The sequence below is a fragment of the Alosa sapidissima genome, chromosome 19 (genome assembly GCF_018492685.1).
Source record: "Alosa sapidissima isolate fAloSap1 chromosome 19, fAloSap1.pri, whole genome shotgun sequence".
Taxonomy (NCBI): domain Eukaryota; kingdom Metazoa; phylum Chordata; class Actinopteri; order Clupeiformes; family Clupeidae; genus Alosa; species Alosa sapidissima.
The window spans coordinates 6,129,922-6,144,668 of NC_055975.1; the positions used below are offsets into that span (position 1 = coordinate 6,129,922).

The following is a 14,747-nucleotide window of genomic DNA, read 5'->3' on the forward strand; positions in this document are numbered from 1 at the left end:
TAATCATGTAAACACTATTGAAAACATATGAAATGTATATGAATGTGTGTGTGAGATGTGCATGTGTGTGTGTCTGTCTGTCTGTCTGTCTGTCTGTCTCACTCTCTCTCTCTCTCTCTCTGTGTGTGTGTGTGTGTGTGTGTGTGTGTGTTTATGTGTGTGTGTGTGCCTGTGCTTAGACACACTCCTTGTGTTTCCCATGGCAGAAAATAAAACCTGTATGTTTTTAAGACTTGCCATTTTTTGTCAGTCACCACTTTCTCTTGCCAAGTCTTTACCCCCTGACTCTTATATGTTATACTGTAGATGTGCTCCACTGCTCAAGGAGTTGGCTCAGGATCTGATGCCTGTCCATTGCCCACTGACACCGTAAAGCATCAGAGATGGCCAGCACTCTTTACAGTGTGTTACTTTGAGTGTCTGTGGTTTATAAACTTTTAAGAGAGAAAGAAATGTGGACATGTTTACTTCGAAATATGTCTGTGACACCCCCGATGCATCCATAGGGTAAGAGGAGATCTGGCATCTGAAACTGGAACAGAGTCACCTCCTGATCTACGGCACACTCAGGCCTGATCCATCCTGGTGTTAACTGCTGTAGGCCTGTGGGATGAGATATGAAGATCTCCTACTGTCTTGTGGTGTGGGTCTCTCCCTTCTTCCCATGCGTGCCACACATATTCATATTTTCCCAGCTACGAGCGCTCTCAGAAACGAAGATAGGGAGAGAGAAAGAAAGAATGAAAAAAAAAATAAGTTTTCAAATTAAAATAACTTGGCTTGACCTGTGAGGTTTTTCCTTGAGTGAAAACACCCATGCCCTGTGTGCCACTGTGCGGACTGCTATTCTAACATCTCACTTTTCACACGCGCTCCTCTGGAGGGACGGCGAGCCAGGAGAGCCGAAGCGCTGGCTAGCGGCGCGGTGGATGCCCAGAAACGCGGGAACCCCGGTGAGGATGCGAAGCCTCATCCCCAAAAACTAAGCCAAGGACGAGATTGAATGACAGCCGCCCTACCGAGAGGAGAAATGAACAACTGTGCGACTGCGCCGCAGTGTTTACCTTGAGTGGGAGCCGGGCTGAAAAGACGGCGGGAAGGATGAAAGGGTGGGCGAGGAACGAAAGCAACGAAAACCACCATGGCTTGGGCGATCGGCGCTGCCCCACTTTGTAGATCTCGTTTTGTGGGTTCCCACTAAGTTATAATATAAGCAGTGCGAACCGCGTGAGTTGGTTTGTGTGGACAGTGATATGCACAGTTGGCTTTCTGCTCTGATATCCTGTCAAGTGCTGACAAGGGGCTCTATGGAATCTAGGACTGTGATGGGCATAAACATGGTGGTCATATGAAAGAATGATAAAGGGATGTGAACAACCATTCTAATTGGGATAATAGACTGACAATCAGCCAAAAAAAAAAATATGCATTTAGAGAGGGTTCCATGCTTTTTTTTTACCATATTAATGTACATTAATGGGCCCATTTTCCCAACAGTCACTGCCAATTTTAAAGATGATTAATATTGAAATGAAACATTTCATTTTGCATTGAGGCCAAAGAGGGCGGACTGTTGGGGTGAAAAGAGATCTGTTTTACAGTGAACCTTAATCGGTCAACTCTTCAATAAGTAACACACAAGGTCAATTCATTACTCTAACTAGAGGCCTGACTTGATTAATTAGAATTATCCTCAAATATCCTTTCCCTGATGATAAACTTGATGATAGATGATGACAAATAATAAAGCATTCATATGCACATGGCAGTCCTGAATGAACAATATATTGATTCTTTAATAATTCATAAGTAAAGAAGTTCTAACATGAATAATACTTACAGCTGTATATAGCTCTGAATGTGGTTAATGGAAGACAGCACCGGCCCTGTGGGTGGGTTTATTATCATACCTATTCATCGCTTTCAGGACAGGTATCTTCAGTTGGCACAGTGGCAAAGTAAATGAACGCACAAAGCAGTTGGGACGCAACAGGCCTCATTCCACAGACGCTTGCAAACACAGACACCCGGACAGAGACAACGTGAGCATTCAGGGCTCACACACAAAGCTCTATTCATCAGGAGGCATCAAAAAACCCTTCCCCACTCTGTGTGTGTGTGTGTGTGTGTGTGCGTGTGTGTGTGTGTGTGTGTGTGTGTGTGTGTGTGTGTGTGTGCGTGCGTGTGCTCCTGCAGGTGAGCCCTAGGCTCGGGGCCACTCCACTGGCTCTCCACCAGCACTTGTTCCTGCGGCCTCTCCAGTTTCAGCCTGCTGTTGCAACATCGATTCACAATAAAAGGTTGAATGTGGAAGCTTGTTGCCACTTGAGGCGTACGGGTGTCGAGGGAGAGTGGGCTGTTTTTGACTCTGTATGCCAACCAGAAAACATACCTCGGGCTAGTTAGGATTCCTTTGAAAGGAGGGACACACCTTTTTAAAAGACGTTACCAGTTGTGACAGCTTCTCCTTTGACGCATTTTGTCATATGTTCGATAGCGTCCAATCATAACAGAAATGTACTGGTAATTTAGCTGCATCAACATATATCTTTGTGGGTGTATTTAATTTACCTAATGAGTCATAACTGCGGAATATTAAGTACATGTCTAGACCCACAAAACATTGTTATTAGTGCCAATGTACATGCAGACACAAAGGGGAAAATTTGTTTTGCAATATCATATGCATAAACTTGTCTTCAGTGGCCTGGAGGGTCTGTGTGTGTGTGTGTGTGTGCGTGTGTGTGCTGCTGCTGCCTGAATGGTGTGTGTGTGGTCCCATTGCCAAAGCATCTTATTAATTTCTCTCCTTCTGTGATTTTGAAATGTGAAACCATGAATTGATAAACTGGGAACTGAACCTAAACCTTTATGTACAATCTATGAGAGTGTGTTACAGGAAACATGGCAACAATAGATATAACATTTGACTTCACTTGAATTCAGCTCAGTTGCACCAAATGAATCATGACAGGTGAGCATGTTTGTGCACGTTACATAGCACCTGTCTAGCCACACACACACACACACACACACGTATGCTGATCAACAATGATACGACACCACACAAGCACATATTCATACATTAAGCAGCAAGAATACCAGAACACCATGAACTGATAAAGTACATTCACACAACTGCCTACCTGCAGACTACCTGCGGTCAAGAGGTCAAAAATGAGATGAGGACAAGGATAGACATTTTCTATTCGTTGATGTTGCACAGAAGCTAAACTATTTGCATGTCTGAGGTGAGATAAATGACACAAATAGTGTGGCACAAATTAGAGTTTTGTGTAGGAAAGTTTAGTAAATTATTCAACATCTGTGCTGAATACAGGCACACACACAAACACAAATACACTCACATACAACACACACATACATACACACACCACACACATCAACCCTCTTCATAAACATCTGCCATTGGGCAAGCCTTGAAAGCGTACACCGCTCCCAATTAAAATTTATAGCTACTTTGACTCTGATGTGGGCAATTTAACAAGTACCCTGTAAACATGTTCTTTTTCACAAACTGGGGTTGCTTCGTCTTCAGTATTTTTTAATAAGTTGGAAGGCACTTCAAGAAAATCTTTTCCCTACACATGCTTCCCAGCTGTCAGAGGTCACTATAAATGATTGTGTTTTTTAGAGTGATGAAATGACAGATTCTGCAGGGGAAAAATATTTGCATGCAAGGACCCGAATAGTGTATGAGTGTAGAGATTCCTTTGCAGGCTCAGTGTGCCAGAACATGTGCAAATAATGTAGGAATGCTCCTAGTATAACGGCTCTTTTTCATGAGCTTTTAGTGCCTCTTTGCCATGTGTCATAGCGGCCTATAACACAACAGCATACACATACTCTGGCAGGACCGTCCCCATACAGTCCACCAGGACCTGATATCATCCTGGGCTTTCACTGACCTCTACATATCCGTGGTTCCAGTGGACCGTCAAGATGTGGAACGTTGCCCAGCCTGCGACCTTTGTGGACACGCCTGTGTACTCTTACTCTGAATGGGCCGCCTCCAGTGGACGGAGATCCAATGATTCACTCAGCGCTCCCTCCTGGAGTACGGCTCCTCGGCCCCCCCTTTGACAGGCTGAGAGTAGAGGAGAGTATGGGGGCTGGTTCACTCCCTCATCGGCCTGGCACCGCACTATGTTTTCCTAACCTTTTGAGTGTTTATGAATCACCTTTAGGCAGTTAAGTGTGTGGCTCATTTATTTCAGCCTTACTTGTTTTCCCTGGATGGCTGCCCCCGAGATATTAATAGCCATTTTAATCACAAGCAGGGCATATGTTTTCAAAATCTGAGGCATTTGATCAGGCTAGCATATGGTAATGGGTGGGAGGAACTGAAATCAGTTCCTTGGTACAACAAAAAAAGAAATTATTAACATTAAAATGTACTGTATACTTTTTTTCTGCATATGTTCTCAGTTATTGTAATGGAACAATTTTCAGTGATCAAACTGCCTCCACTTGGCCTGATCAAAATTGGAGGGAAGTTGGTTTGAAATAAACCAAGTATGCTTTTCCCATTTTTTTTTTTTTTTTTTTTTCAAGACACATGCCAAATTGACCTGCATGGAGGCACATTAGTCCAAAAGACACAATCAGATCCATTCTCATGACATTCTGAATTTAGGGAAAATCCAATGTGTTTGCCTAAGAATTTGTGTGATATTCAACTAAAACTGAAACAACTAGCTAAATAGCCTTTAGAGATCTATAATTCCAACTCAGCAACTGGTTTGAATTAGGCTACTCTAAATTAGTAAATTGCTAAATTTCTCCAACTTAAATTAGTCAGGGAAATCTGTCTCATTTGTTCAGTCCTTGATGTTTCCATATTTCTTTTATTGTGATGGGACTCGTGTGAAGTGCTTTCAAATGCCACAAACGAGCATGCCCTTTACTTGTCTTTATATCTAATTAGTCTAGTACTCTGTACATGCGCAAGAGGGTGCTCTAATTTACCTGTCAAGTATACTCCGATTTAATAGGTGGCAGCACATGCTTATCTCACGAATGAAACATTTCAAAGACCAGAGAACTCATTGGAACACGTGGGTTCGCTGGCAAGCGTGTCAACAACATGGGGAAGAGACAGAATAGACAAAACGATACTATTAGCAGATTAACGAAGAAGCAGAAAAAACACTTGAAGGAGTTTGGCGAAGAACATCCCTTCCACGACAAGTAAGTTGGAGATGTTGTTCCGCAGGTGTACATGTGAGCCACATAGCTAGTAAGAGAGTGTGCAGCTAGCAAGACAGCAAGCTAAGGGTACTTGTTCCATAAAATCTGGTTCGAGTGCTAATTATTTTTTCTCTTTAATTCTCTTAGTGTTAGTGACAAGACCGAGAGGACACAGATTGTACATCTGGTGAGTAACCATCCATGTTTGAGCTGGATTGATCATTTCAGATGACTTCCTACCCAAGATGATATTATTTTGCATGCTGTCGATGTAGTTAGAGGTGGTTTGTTGACCTCAGTGTTTTCCCTGTTACTTCAGCGTGACAGTCCACAGCGACCGCAGCGAAAGAATATTGATGAAAGCGATGATGACCTCGAGCCGGAGGAGCAGCCATCAGCCTATCAGAAACTACTGGGCACGTTGATGCAGCCTGAGACTGACAGTGAGGAGGACGAGAGTGATGAAGAGGAGGAAGAATTAATCGAAGAAGGTAATGTATGACCAGAGAATTTCTAATAGGAAACGGGCTCATGTATAACTCCTATGGTTAGAGCTGTCATATACTTGTCTAGTCCTATAACCTACACCGGGGGGGTTTGGGGGTTCCATGTTCCATATGTGTTGTGCATGCATTACTTGAAAAGAACTAGCTCCAGTTATGTATGAACAGTGAAGGTAACGATCTCTTGTGAAAAACGTGAACTTGAAGAAGTGAAAATTGAACAATATGAACTATGAATATTGAACAACTTGAAGCTACATCTATAAGTGTGGACATGCTTAACAAAATATGGGAACAAAACATGGGAACTAAACGTGCATTACGAATATAATCAGTGGGAGCCCTGCTTGTTTCCCTGCAACAAGAAGCTTCCATCTGGGGGTGATGGAAGACAGTGACACCCTCAGTGTGTTTGAAATGTCCAGTCGATTGCGCAATTTGTCTAGTTGCAGTCATTGCCGAAAACCCGGTCTCGCATAGATAAGTGGTGGGAAACGTTTTCAGCGCTTTTACGGCTATCTCGGGATATTCTGCTTTGGTTTTGATTCAAAAACCTGCCAGAGAGGTTTCCTTATACACACTCTTAAGACCAGTCATTTGCAATTTCGATCAACTGCTCTTCCTCCTGCGCTGACAAGTTAGGACTATTCGGGATATTGACTAAACTCCCAACCTGGCTCATTCAATCTGGCCCCCTAATCATCCTCCACTGTAATTGGCTCATTCACTCCCTCACTCTCCACCTCAAGCTGGTGTGTGGTGAGCGTTCTGGCGCATAATGGCTGCCGTGCATCACCCAGGTGGGTGCTACACATTGGTGGTGGTTACTAGTGAGGTCCCCCCATCCATGTGATGCGCTTTGAGTATCGAGAAAAAGCGCTATATAAAATGTAATGTGTTAAATGGGTTGCGGACCCACTCATTGCTTTGCCGTGGATCTTTGAAGGATGGGAAGTAACGCTCAAACTCATTTGAGTGCGCAACAAGGTGATCGTGCACCAGCTGCGAGAGAAAGGGCCCTGCCTCAGTCTCTCCCAAAACCCCCACTACTTTTTGGAACATATCAAATACACCCCGGTCCACTCGTCATCCCTACAAATCAAGCTCGGCTTTAAATGCAGCGACTTTATCTGCCAGTTTAAAGACAGTCGTCATTCTCCCCTGGAGTGACAGGTTGAGGTCATTAAGCAACCCGAATATGTCACACAGGTAAGCGAGTTTTGACACCCAGTCCTCATCACTAAAATGTGCAGCCAACGGTGACTTTTTTTTCTGTAAGAAATCTCTGCAGCGGCTCTCGCAACTCAAACACTCTGGCCAGTGACCTGCTAAAGATGCTTGTTTTTTGTTGCTCATTCTAGCAGTTTAGCTAACTTCGTGTGACACTACCGTTCGCCAAGAACTGATCAAGTGAAGTGAGCTGACCTGAGGCTGCGCAGCGCTGAAGGCAATATGTAAAAGTGTTGAAGGCGGGACAGACAGACGTAAGAAAATAGACCTTGCAAAATGCAAACATGCGTGCAATCAAACAACTGCATATAGGCCTATGCCATGTAAAAACATGACATTATTGCGAATTAAATTTAGTTTAGTTTGCATGCATTTTTTTTTAAACTCGTAGGCTACGGCCCGGTTAGGAATGTCCTGCGGCCCGGTGGTTGGGGACCGCTGACCTACACAATCCTTTCCTTACCTGGTTTGTTTGGAATAGTAAGTAGTTCCTTCCTGCACAGCCTATGATGCACAACCTATGATAATCACTTGCAGAAGGAAGTGGACTTGAATCTGAGCAAGATGGTGTCGAAGAAGAAGAAGTAGCAGATGAGGAAGAAGATGATCCTGGTCCAGTTCTTAAGGAGGATGAAGTGGAAGCTGGTGGAGCATTGGATGGTGATGATCCTGAGGTAGGCCAGGCAGGAGATGAATTCACAGACAAGAAGCACGAGTCTCAGTTCTGTCTGGAGAGCAACATCACAGCAGAGGGAGATCCGGATGAAGCAGATGACACCACCACTCAAGGGGAGGAAGGTGAGAGATGACTGACACTTACTTGAATTTCCCCTTGGGGATCAACAAAGTATCTATCTATCTACTTACACACTTCGTTAATATGTTGTGTTTATTATGTGACTTTTAAACACATTTATGGGTGTAAACAAAACCTGCTATTTAAAGGAACCATATGTAAGATTGTGGGCAAAACTTGTACTGCAATTACTTTCAAAGTACTGTACACTGGTTTATCCCCTCCCCTCCCCCCTGACTCGAGATTGCCAACCCGGATGCTGAAACACTACTGACTTTATGATTAGTAGATAGGTGGAGGGTGGCGCATCAGGCCAAAACACAACATGACATGACAAAACACAGCATCAACATCAGTTGAGTGCTGCAACTTCACTTTTTAAATGACAATATCCTGGCTGGACTACTGTTGTCAGTGATATAAGTATTTGAAATTAACATGATTTCTTAATGTCTAGTGACATTTCAGGGCCATTTTATGATTAATTGAAATACATTTCTTACATATGGTTCCTTTAAGTACTAGAATCACAGATAATATTCCAGATTCCATATCATCCAATAGAAATACTTGTCATATCAGCAATGAACTGATGTGGGAGCTTGATATGGAATGAGGACTTTTTGATATGATTACGGATGGGGTTCTTTGGTCTTCCTGCTAGACCCCTTCTTGAAACACGTGGATACAGAACTTAGTGAAGAGGAGGTGAAGTTGATCGCAGATGGCAGAAGAACTAAGACCCAGGTCAAGGTAAGCCTCAACCTCTTGAATTGTCTGACCTGATTGTAATTTAACCATATGACTCTAACAGATTTGCACAGATTTGTACTCAGCTGACCTGGAAATCTATGGACCTTTCAATAATATTTTTAAAGATATGAGTGTTTTAGATTAATATATTAATATAGATTTATATATATATATATAATATATGTGTGTGTGTGTGTGTGTGTGTTTGTATATGTATGTGTGTGTGGATATTTGAACAGTTCTAAGTGGGGCTGGAGTAGTTTTTAATTTATTTATTTATTTTATCAGCAGGTCAAATTATAGAAGACTTCAAGAATGTCTTTATGTCTTTAAAAATTATTCAAATAAAAATATATTTATAACTCTCGCCCAACTTTGTAGAGCTCATAAAAAAGAATTGTCATCACATGTTTAAATATATCATATCTCACATATAAACATATCACGTTCCTCCATACAGTGGCCCAGGCTGGGCAACCTTATCAGCACCTCTTGCCTGGAGAGGTTTCCAGCCCCAGGACAAGCATCCAGCGTGGACATTCCCCCTCTTCACAAGGCCCTTCAGGCCAACTGGGCCTCCCTGAACCAAGCCCTTCAGCCGCAGGGTGCCCCACAGCAGGAGCTGAGCGACCTGCAGAGGGAGCTGCTGGGTCTCATGGGGACCTATAGGGATGTGTATGTCCCTGAGTGCTCGCCTCTGACTGATGCAAAGGAGGTGAGGAGCGCCTACTGCCTGCATGTCCTCAACCATGTGCTGAAGGCTAACTCCAACGTGCTGACCCACAACGCCCAGCTCAAAGACGGCAAGATTGGGGAGGATGATGCCAGAGACCAAGGCCTCACCAGACCAAAGGTAACATTCATAAAACCCTCAAATCCCTCAAATCTATCTGAAGGTAATGTCAAAGTCAAAGTCAAAGTCAGCTTTATTGTCAATTTCTTCACATGTTCCAGACATACAAAGAGATCGAAATTACGTTTCTCACTATCCCACGGTGAAGACAAGACATATTTTTCCAATTTAAGTCCACAGACAAACATAACATTCAAGTAAACAAAAAAGTAAGTAAATAAGTAAATAAGAGGGCACATATAATAATGAAAAAATAAGAGCAGCAAAATTTGGTTGAAATTGTGCATAGACAGTCAATAAAATACTAGTGCAAAGTCAGGCCAATAAAAGGCTTGGGTAGTTCTGTTTGACCTAAGTAATAAAGAAAGTGGCATAGTGGTGCAAGTTATGTAAGAGCAGCAGAAGTGTTGTGTTTTCAGGACAACAACACCAAGTTGTAAAGTGTGCAAGTGTGCAAGTGTGCAAGTGTGCAAGTGTGCAAGTGGAGTAGTGCAGGCGGCCATTGTGGGTCCAATGTCCAGGATGTTATGTAGCTGAGGGTGGAGGGGGGAGAGGAGGGAGAGAGTTCAGCATCCTTACAGCTTGGTGTATGAAGCTGTTGGTGAGTCTGGTAGTGCGGGAGCGCAGGCTTCTGTACCTCTTCCCAGAGAGCAGTAGATCAAACAGATTGTGAGCGGGGTCTTAATATGTGGGATTCAAAAATGCACTGACTGGTTTGGATAAATTGAAACTGTGAGTGTGACTTCTTCTAGGCATCTCCTTGCTGTTACTGTTTCCCCATGCACTGACGTTGCTCTTGGCTGATAGGTGCTGATCGTAGCACCCTTCCGAGACGGAGTCCTGCAGGTGGTCCAGACCTTCATCCACCTCCTGGAGCCCAAAGAGAAAAAGATGGACGTGAGCAACAAGAAGAGGTTCAAGGACGAGTTCAGTGAGGATCCCGAGGACCGGCCGTCCAACCTCATCCGACCCGACGACTACCACGCCATTTTCTCTGGCAACGTTGATGACCATTTCAGGATAGGTGAGTGATCATTTCCACTTATTTGCTATTGACCATATAGTGTCACAAAAGAATATTCAAAGTGGAGAATTATTTGCTTGTAGTTCTTGTAGTGTATCTGTCAGCCCCTTGTAAGTGGTCGGTCCTTTCCTCTGTTTGTGCTCCTGTAGGTGTGTCTATATTGAAGCGCAGCATCCGTCTCTTTTCCCCCTTCTACTCGTCCGACATCATCATCGCCTCGCCGCTGGGCCTGCGCACGCTGCTGGGGGTGGAGGGCGAGAAGAAGCGCGACTTTGACTTCCTGTCGTCCATCGAGGTGCTGGTGCTGGACCAGGCGGACGTCCTGCTCATGCAGAACTGGGAGCACGTGCTGGTATGACCTCAGCTAAGCCACAGTGCCCGCGATTTTGCATTATTTGTAACAAGGTGTTACAGTCAGAACAGCCCATTTACTGTATGAGCTTGAGCCTGTTGAACTTGATATGAAATGTATTTCAACAGTGCTGGCACATTCTGCAAGTCTTAAGGGGAACTTTGTTATTGTTGACTAAAGGCTAGTATTCAAGTAAAGGACATGAAACTCCGTACAGTCCATTGTAATTCAGGGGAATTAGAATCATGGCTTTAGCATTTTGCTGTATGTTCATGTTGAAAGGCTGTCTGACCAAAGCCCTGTTCATTCGTCAGCATGTCATGAAGCACCTGAACCTGCAGCCGCTGGACGCCCATGGAGTGGACTTCTCTCGAGTGCGCATGTGGAACCTGAACAGCTGGGCTAAGTACTACCGGCAGACCCTGGTGTTCAGCTCCATCCAGGAGCCTCAGATAAACAACATTCTGACCAAGCACAGCTTCAACTACCGTGGACAGGTGAGGCTGCACTCATGTGCTAATGCTAATGCTATCCAGTTTGTGTGGTCCAAAAACCTCCTGCAAAGTCCTGGCTCTGTAAATGGCAAACAGTGTGACAAACCGAGCCTTGCTGAATTGCTCAAAAACATTGCTTTATTTTCTATCTACATCCTTCTTTCTTTTTTACGTCTGTCTTTGTAAGGTTGCCACCAAAAACCTGCCCAAAACAGGCTCAATCTGCCAGGTGCTTGTCCAGTTGCCGCACGTCTTCCAGTTGTTCAGTGCAGACAGCTTCATGGACCAGGATGCGAGGTGCGTTTCATGGGAAATCAAAATGCAGCATAATGAACACTAGAGGGTGCTGTTGATCACAGCAGTTTTTTTACTTGCTGTTGAAGCATCTGCTTCAGGTGTAAGTTTGCAGGTGTTTCAAGTGTTCTTTTTTTATTGCTCTGTGGCACTATAGAGATTGTTACTGTGTATCAACAATTCATATATTTTTTTATCATAAACAATGTTTATACATGGATCCAGTGCTACCATTAAACTGACTGCCTTCATTTGACAGGTTTCAGTTTTTTGTGGACAAAGTTTTGCCCCAGTACAGAGACTCGGTCATGTCCCATACCTTCATCTACGTGCCCTCATACTTTGACTTTGTGCGCATACGCAACTACCTGAAGAAGGAGGAGACCAACTTCACCAGCATCTCGGAGTACTCCCAGCGGTCTGAAGTGTCCCGCGCACGCCACTACTTCCAGAAGGGCAACATCCAGCTCCTCCTCTTCAGCGAGCGCTTCCACTTCTACAAGAGGTGAGGCACAGAACAGAGGTGGTTTTGTAACATAAAATGTCACCTCTTTCTGAACATGTTGTGAAGTGATGCTCTCCACTCTTGTGGAGCTCAGTGTTGAGCACGGGCTGTGCCGACTTCTGTCACATTTCAAATTCTCTGACGGGATTTGAGGATTTTTCCTGATGAGATTACTAGCCATGGATTACATGTGCTATGAGACTACTGCAAATAAAGAGGGTTTTTTTGTACGGTCAAAAAAAGGCTTTGTCTACAAAGGTGATGGACAGATAGAAATGACGTATCATATGTTGCTATGAAGGATAAAAGTTGATGAAGGTTAATAATAGAATGTATGCATGCATTGTGACCAGAGGCTGATGGAGTGTTCATATCAATGTTCCTCCTGTCCATAGATACACCATAAAGGGGATCCGACACCTCATCTTCTACGGGCTGCCCACGTACCCCCACTTCTACAGTGAGGTGTGCAACATGCTACAGGCCGGCGCCGACGGGGTGGACTCGGCCAGCTGGACCTGCACGGCCCTCTATTCGCGCTACGACGCCCACAAGCTGGCGGCCATCGCTGGAGCCGAGCGGGCGGCCCAGATGCTGCAGTCCAAGAAGCCTGTCCACCTCTTCATCACCGGCGAGGACAAGGCCTCGTGAGGGAGAGAGGGGCAGAGAGAGAGAGAGAGAGAGAGAGAGAGAATGCAAGAGGACAAGAGGTTTGGACTGGGGTAGGCATCCCAAGAGCACCCACTAGACTAGACACAGATCAGATTTAAACTCTGCTCTGCCGCAGGAAGGAACCAGCTGTTTTGTTTCTCAGGCCTAAATGGAGCGAAAACGGGAGAGTTAATTTTGACTGTCTGACTTGAAGGGCTCTGTGAAATTGAAAAGCCTGCGGAGAAGTCGGTCTGCTCCGTCACACCTTCTCTGGAAGCCAATGGCACTGTGTGTGTGTGTGTGTGTGTGTGTGTGTGTGTGTGTGTGTGTGTGTGTGTGTGTGTGTGTGTGTGTGTGTGTGTGTGTGTGTGTGTGTGTGTGTGTGTGTGTGTGTGTGTGTGTGTGTGTGTGCGTGCGCATGCGTGCGTGTGTGTGTTTCTGTGTGTGTGTGCACATGAGTGTTTTCGAGTGTGTGTGTGATAGAGAAAGATGCAGATGGTGCCGTTGCAGTTAAATGGGCAGGATGCTGGTCGCGTCCATCATTGCCGGAAATTGCATCTGCTGTGGGTTTTGAGGAGGATGTGATTTGGCGCTTATTTTCATACAAAATTTTTTTGGTTTGGAAATATTTTGGGACTTGTGACGCAGCACATCTCTTTATCATTATTTTTTATTCGTCATGATGAAGGCAAACTATGTCACATTATTCACCACAGTTAACATTTATGTATTTTTCACAACTTAATGTATAGTCCAGAAGGTATAGAATTAATAAATTGTTTTGATATTGTCAACATTGATGTGCATATGTAAATTCTAGATTGCCGGTATGGTATTGGCTTAATAATTGATATTTGGGCAACCTAACCTACACAGTGTGCTGAACACCTGACCTATGCACCTGAGGTTCCCCGTTGCTTTATGAAGCATAACATTATTTAAGTCTTTCCCAAGCAACCTAAAAGGTAGTGTTTGTCTTTGGGCATAAGCAGTCATCACATCTCTTACCGTGCACTGCAGTAAACGATTAGATGCTGTTAGGTCTGAAGTGTTAACAATCCAGCCTGCATCACCCATAAAGCCCCCATCCACTCATCTCGACTTAATGCTGAAAGGAGGCCTATGACATATCGACCTATGTGCCCTTTTCTAAACTACCACGTTAATCTCCAGAGGAGGCGCCGAAGTGCAGTCCCCGCCCTCCCATGCAGTTATCTCTAGGCAGCATCCGTCTTCATAAGGCTGCCATGGGGTGATGGGTGGGCTGGGCAGCTGGAGCTGTGGGCAGGGCTGATATTGACAAATTTCCCTGCTTGTGTCAATCATCAGCTCAGTGAGGGAATACCCAGTCGCCACAGTGAGTTGGGAGCAAAAGGGGAATGTGTCAAAATAATGATGAAGTACAGTGCAGTCGTTTTGAAACTGGCTGCTGCGTAAACAGACGTTATAATTGATGTCAACGCCGATCAGCCCTGCGAGAGTCGCTAGATCATTTGAGCAGCACTTAGACGCATCCACCCACAGACGTGGTGCAGCAGTCACCTTTTCCAGCGCTCTGATGCTACTCGGCTCCGGATCCTTCCGGTGACATCTTAAAAGCTTGACCTCCTCCCTCGTCTCGGTGGACCGCGTGTCAGTCCTTCGGCTGCGGCCCCTTGTTCACCCGTCCCCTGTCCCCCACTAAGAGTGCCGATGTCTTTTTCGATTGGTGGCTCACTTTAATCCCTCACCCCTACATCATGGGAGAGGTCACCAACAGTACAAACGCACTCTACGAAAATCAAAGTCGGACACTTGCTGGAGGAGTGACTGAGCAAATGGACGTCAGTAGAGAGAAAGGAAGACAGGGCAGCCATGTTGTGCCCTGTCCATATGTGTGTCTTGTACCCCTTTTAATTGCAAATTGAGCTGAACATCGGTCAGTGGTCCCTAAAGCGTTTGTTTGTGTAGAAACCAATGGACGCGGCTTTGCTCTTTAATGTTACGTAATTAGCTTCCCGTCAATGCACCTCTCTCTCCGGACAAACTCGTGATCAGATCGACTGCTGGCAGCACAGAGAGGCTGTATCAGGTCAGGTCTC

The 14,747-nt window shown here is 44.7% G+C and overlaps 1 protein-coding gene across 2 annotated transcripts; it reads left to right on the top strand.

Annotated features, from left to right (window-relative positions):
* Positions 1 to 5,054: 5,054 nt before the first annotated feature.
* utp25 (UTP25 small subunit processor component) lies at positions 5,055 to 13,460 on the top strand. 2 transcript variants are annotated; one of them, XM_042073061.1, is made up of 12 exons: positions 5,055 to 5,211; positions 5,359 to 5,398; positions 5,531 to 5,702; positions 7,482 to 7,742; positions 8,405 to 8,493; positions 8,954 to 9,346; positions 10,154 to 10,370; positions 10,520 to 10,722; positions 11,037 to 11,219; positions 11,404 to 11,513; positions 11,770 to 12,015; positions 12,411 to 13,460. In XM_042073061.1, exons 1-12 carry the CDS (start codon positions 5,108 to 5,110, stop codon positions 12,664 to 12,666), a joined length of 2,274 nt encoding a protein of 757 aa, XP_041928995.1. In that variant the 5' UTR covers positions 5,055 to 5,107; the 3' UTR covers positions 12,667 to 13,460. The 2 variants fall into 2 exon arrangements, with proteins under 2 accessions (XP_041928995.1, XP_041928996.1); XM_042073062.1 differs by having other exon boundaries at positions 7,485 to 7,742.
* The last annotated feature ends 1,287 nt before the right edge of the window (positions 13,461 to 14,747 follow it).

What these genes read in the sequence shown, in the direction of transcription:
- utp25 (XM_042073061.1), top strand. Translation starts at nt 5,108, where the DNA reads ATGGGGAAGAGACAGAATAGACAAAACGATACTATTAGCAGATTAACG. An exon ending in GAACTAAGACCCAGGTCAAG is followed by an intron (nt 8,494 to 8,953) that starts GTAAGCCTCAAC and finishes TCCTCCATACAG; the next exon opens with TGGCCCAGGCTGGGCAACCT. An exon ending in CGCTTCCACTTCTACAAGAG is followed by an intron (nt 12,016 to 12,410) that starts GTGAGGCACAGA and finishes TCCTGTCCATAG; the next exon opens with ATACACCATAAAGGGGATCC.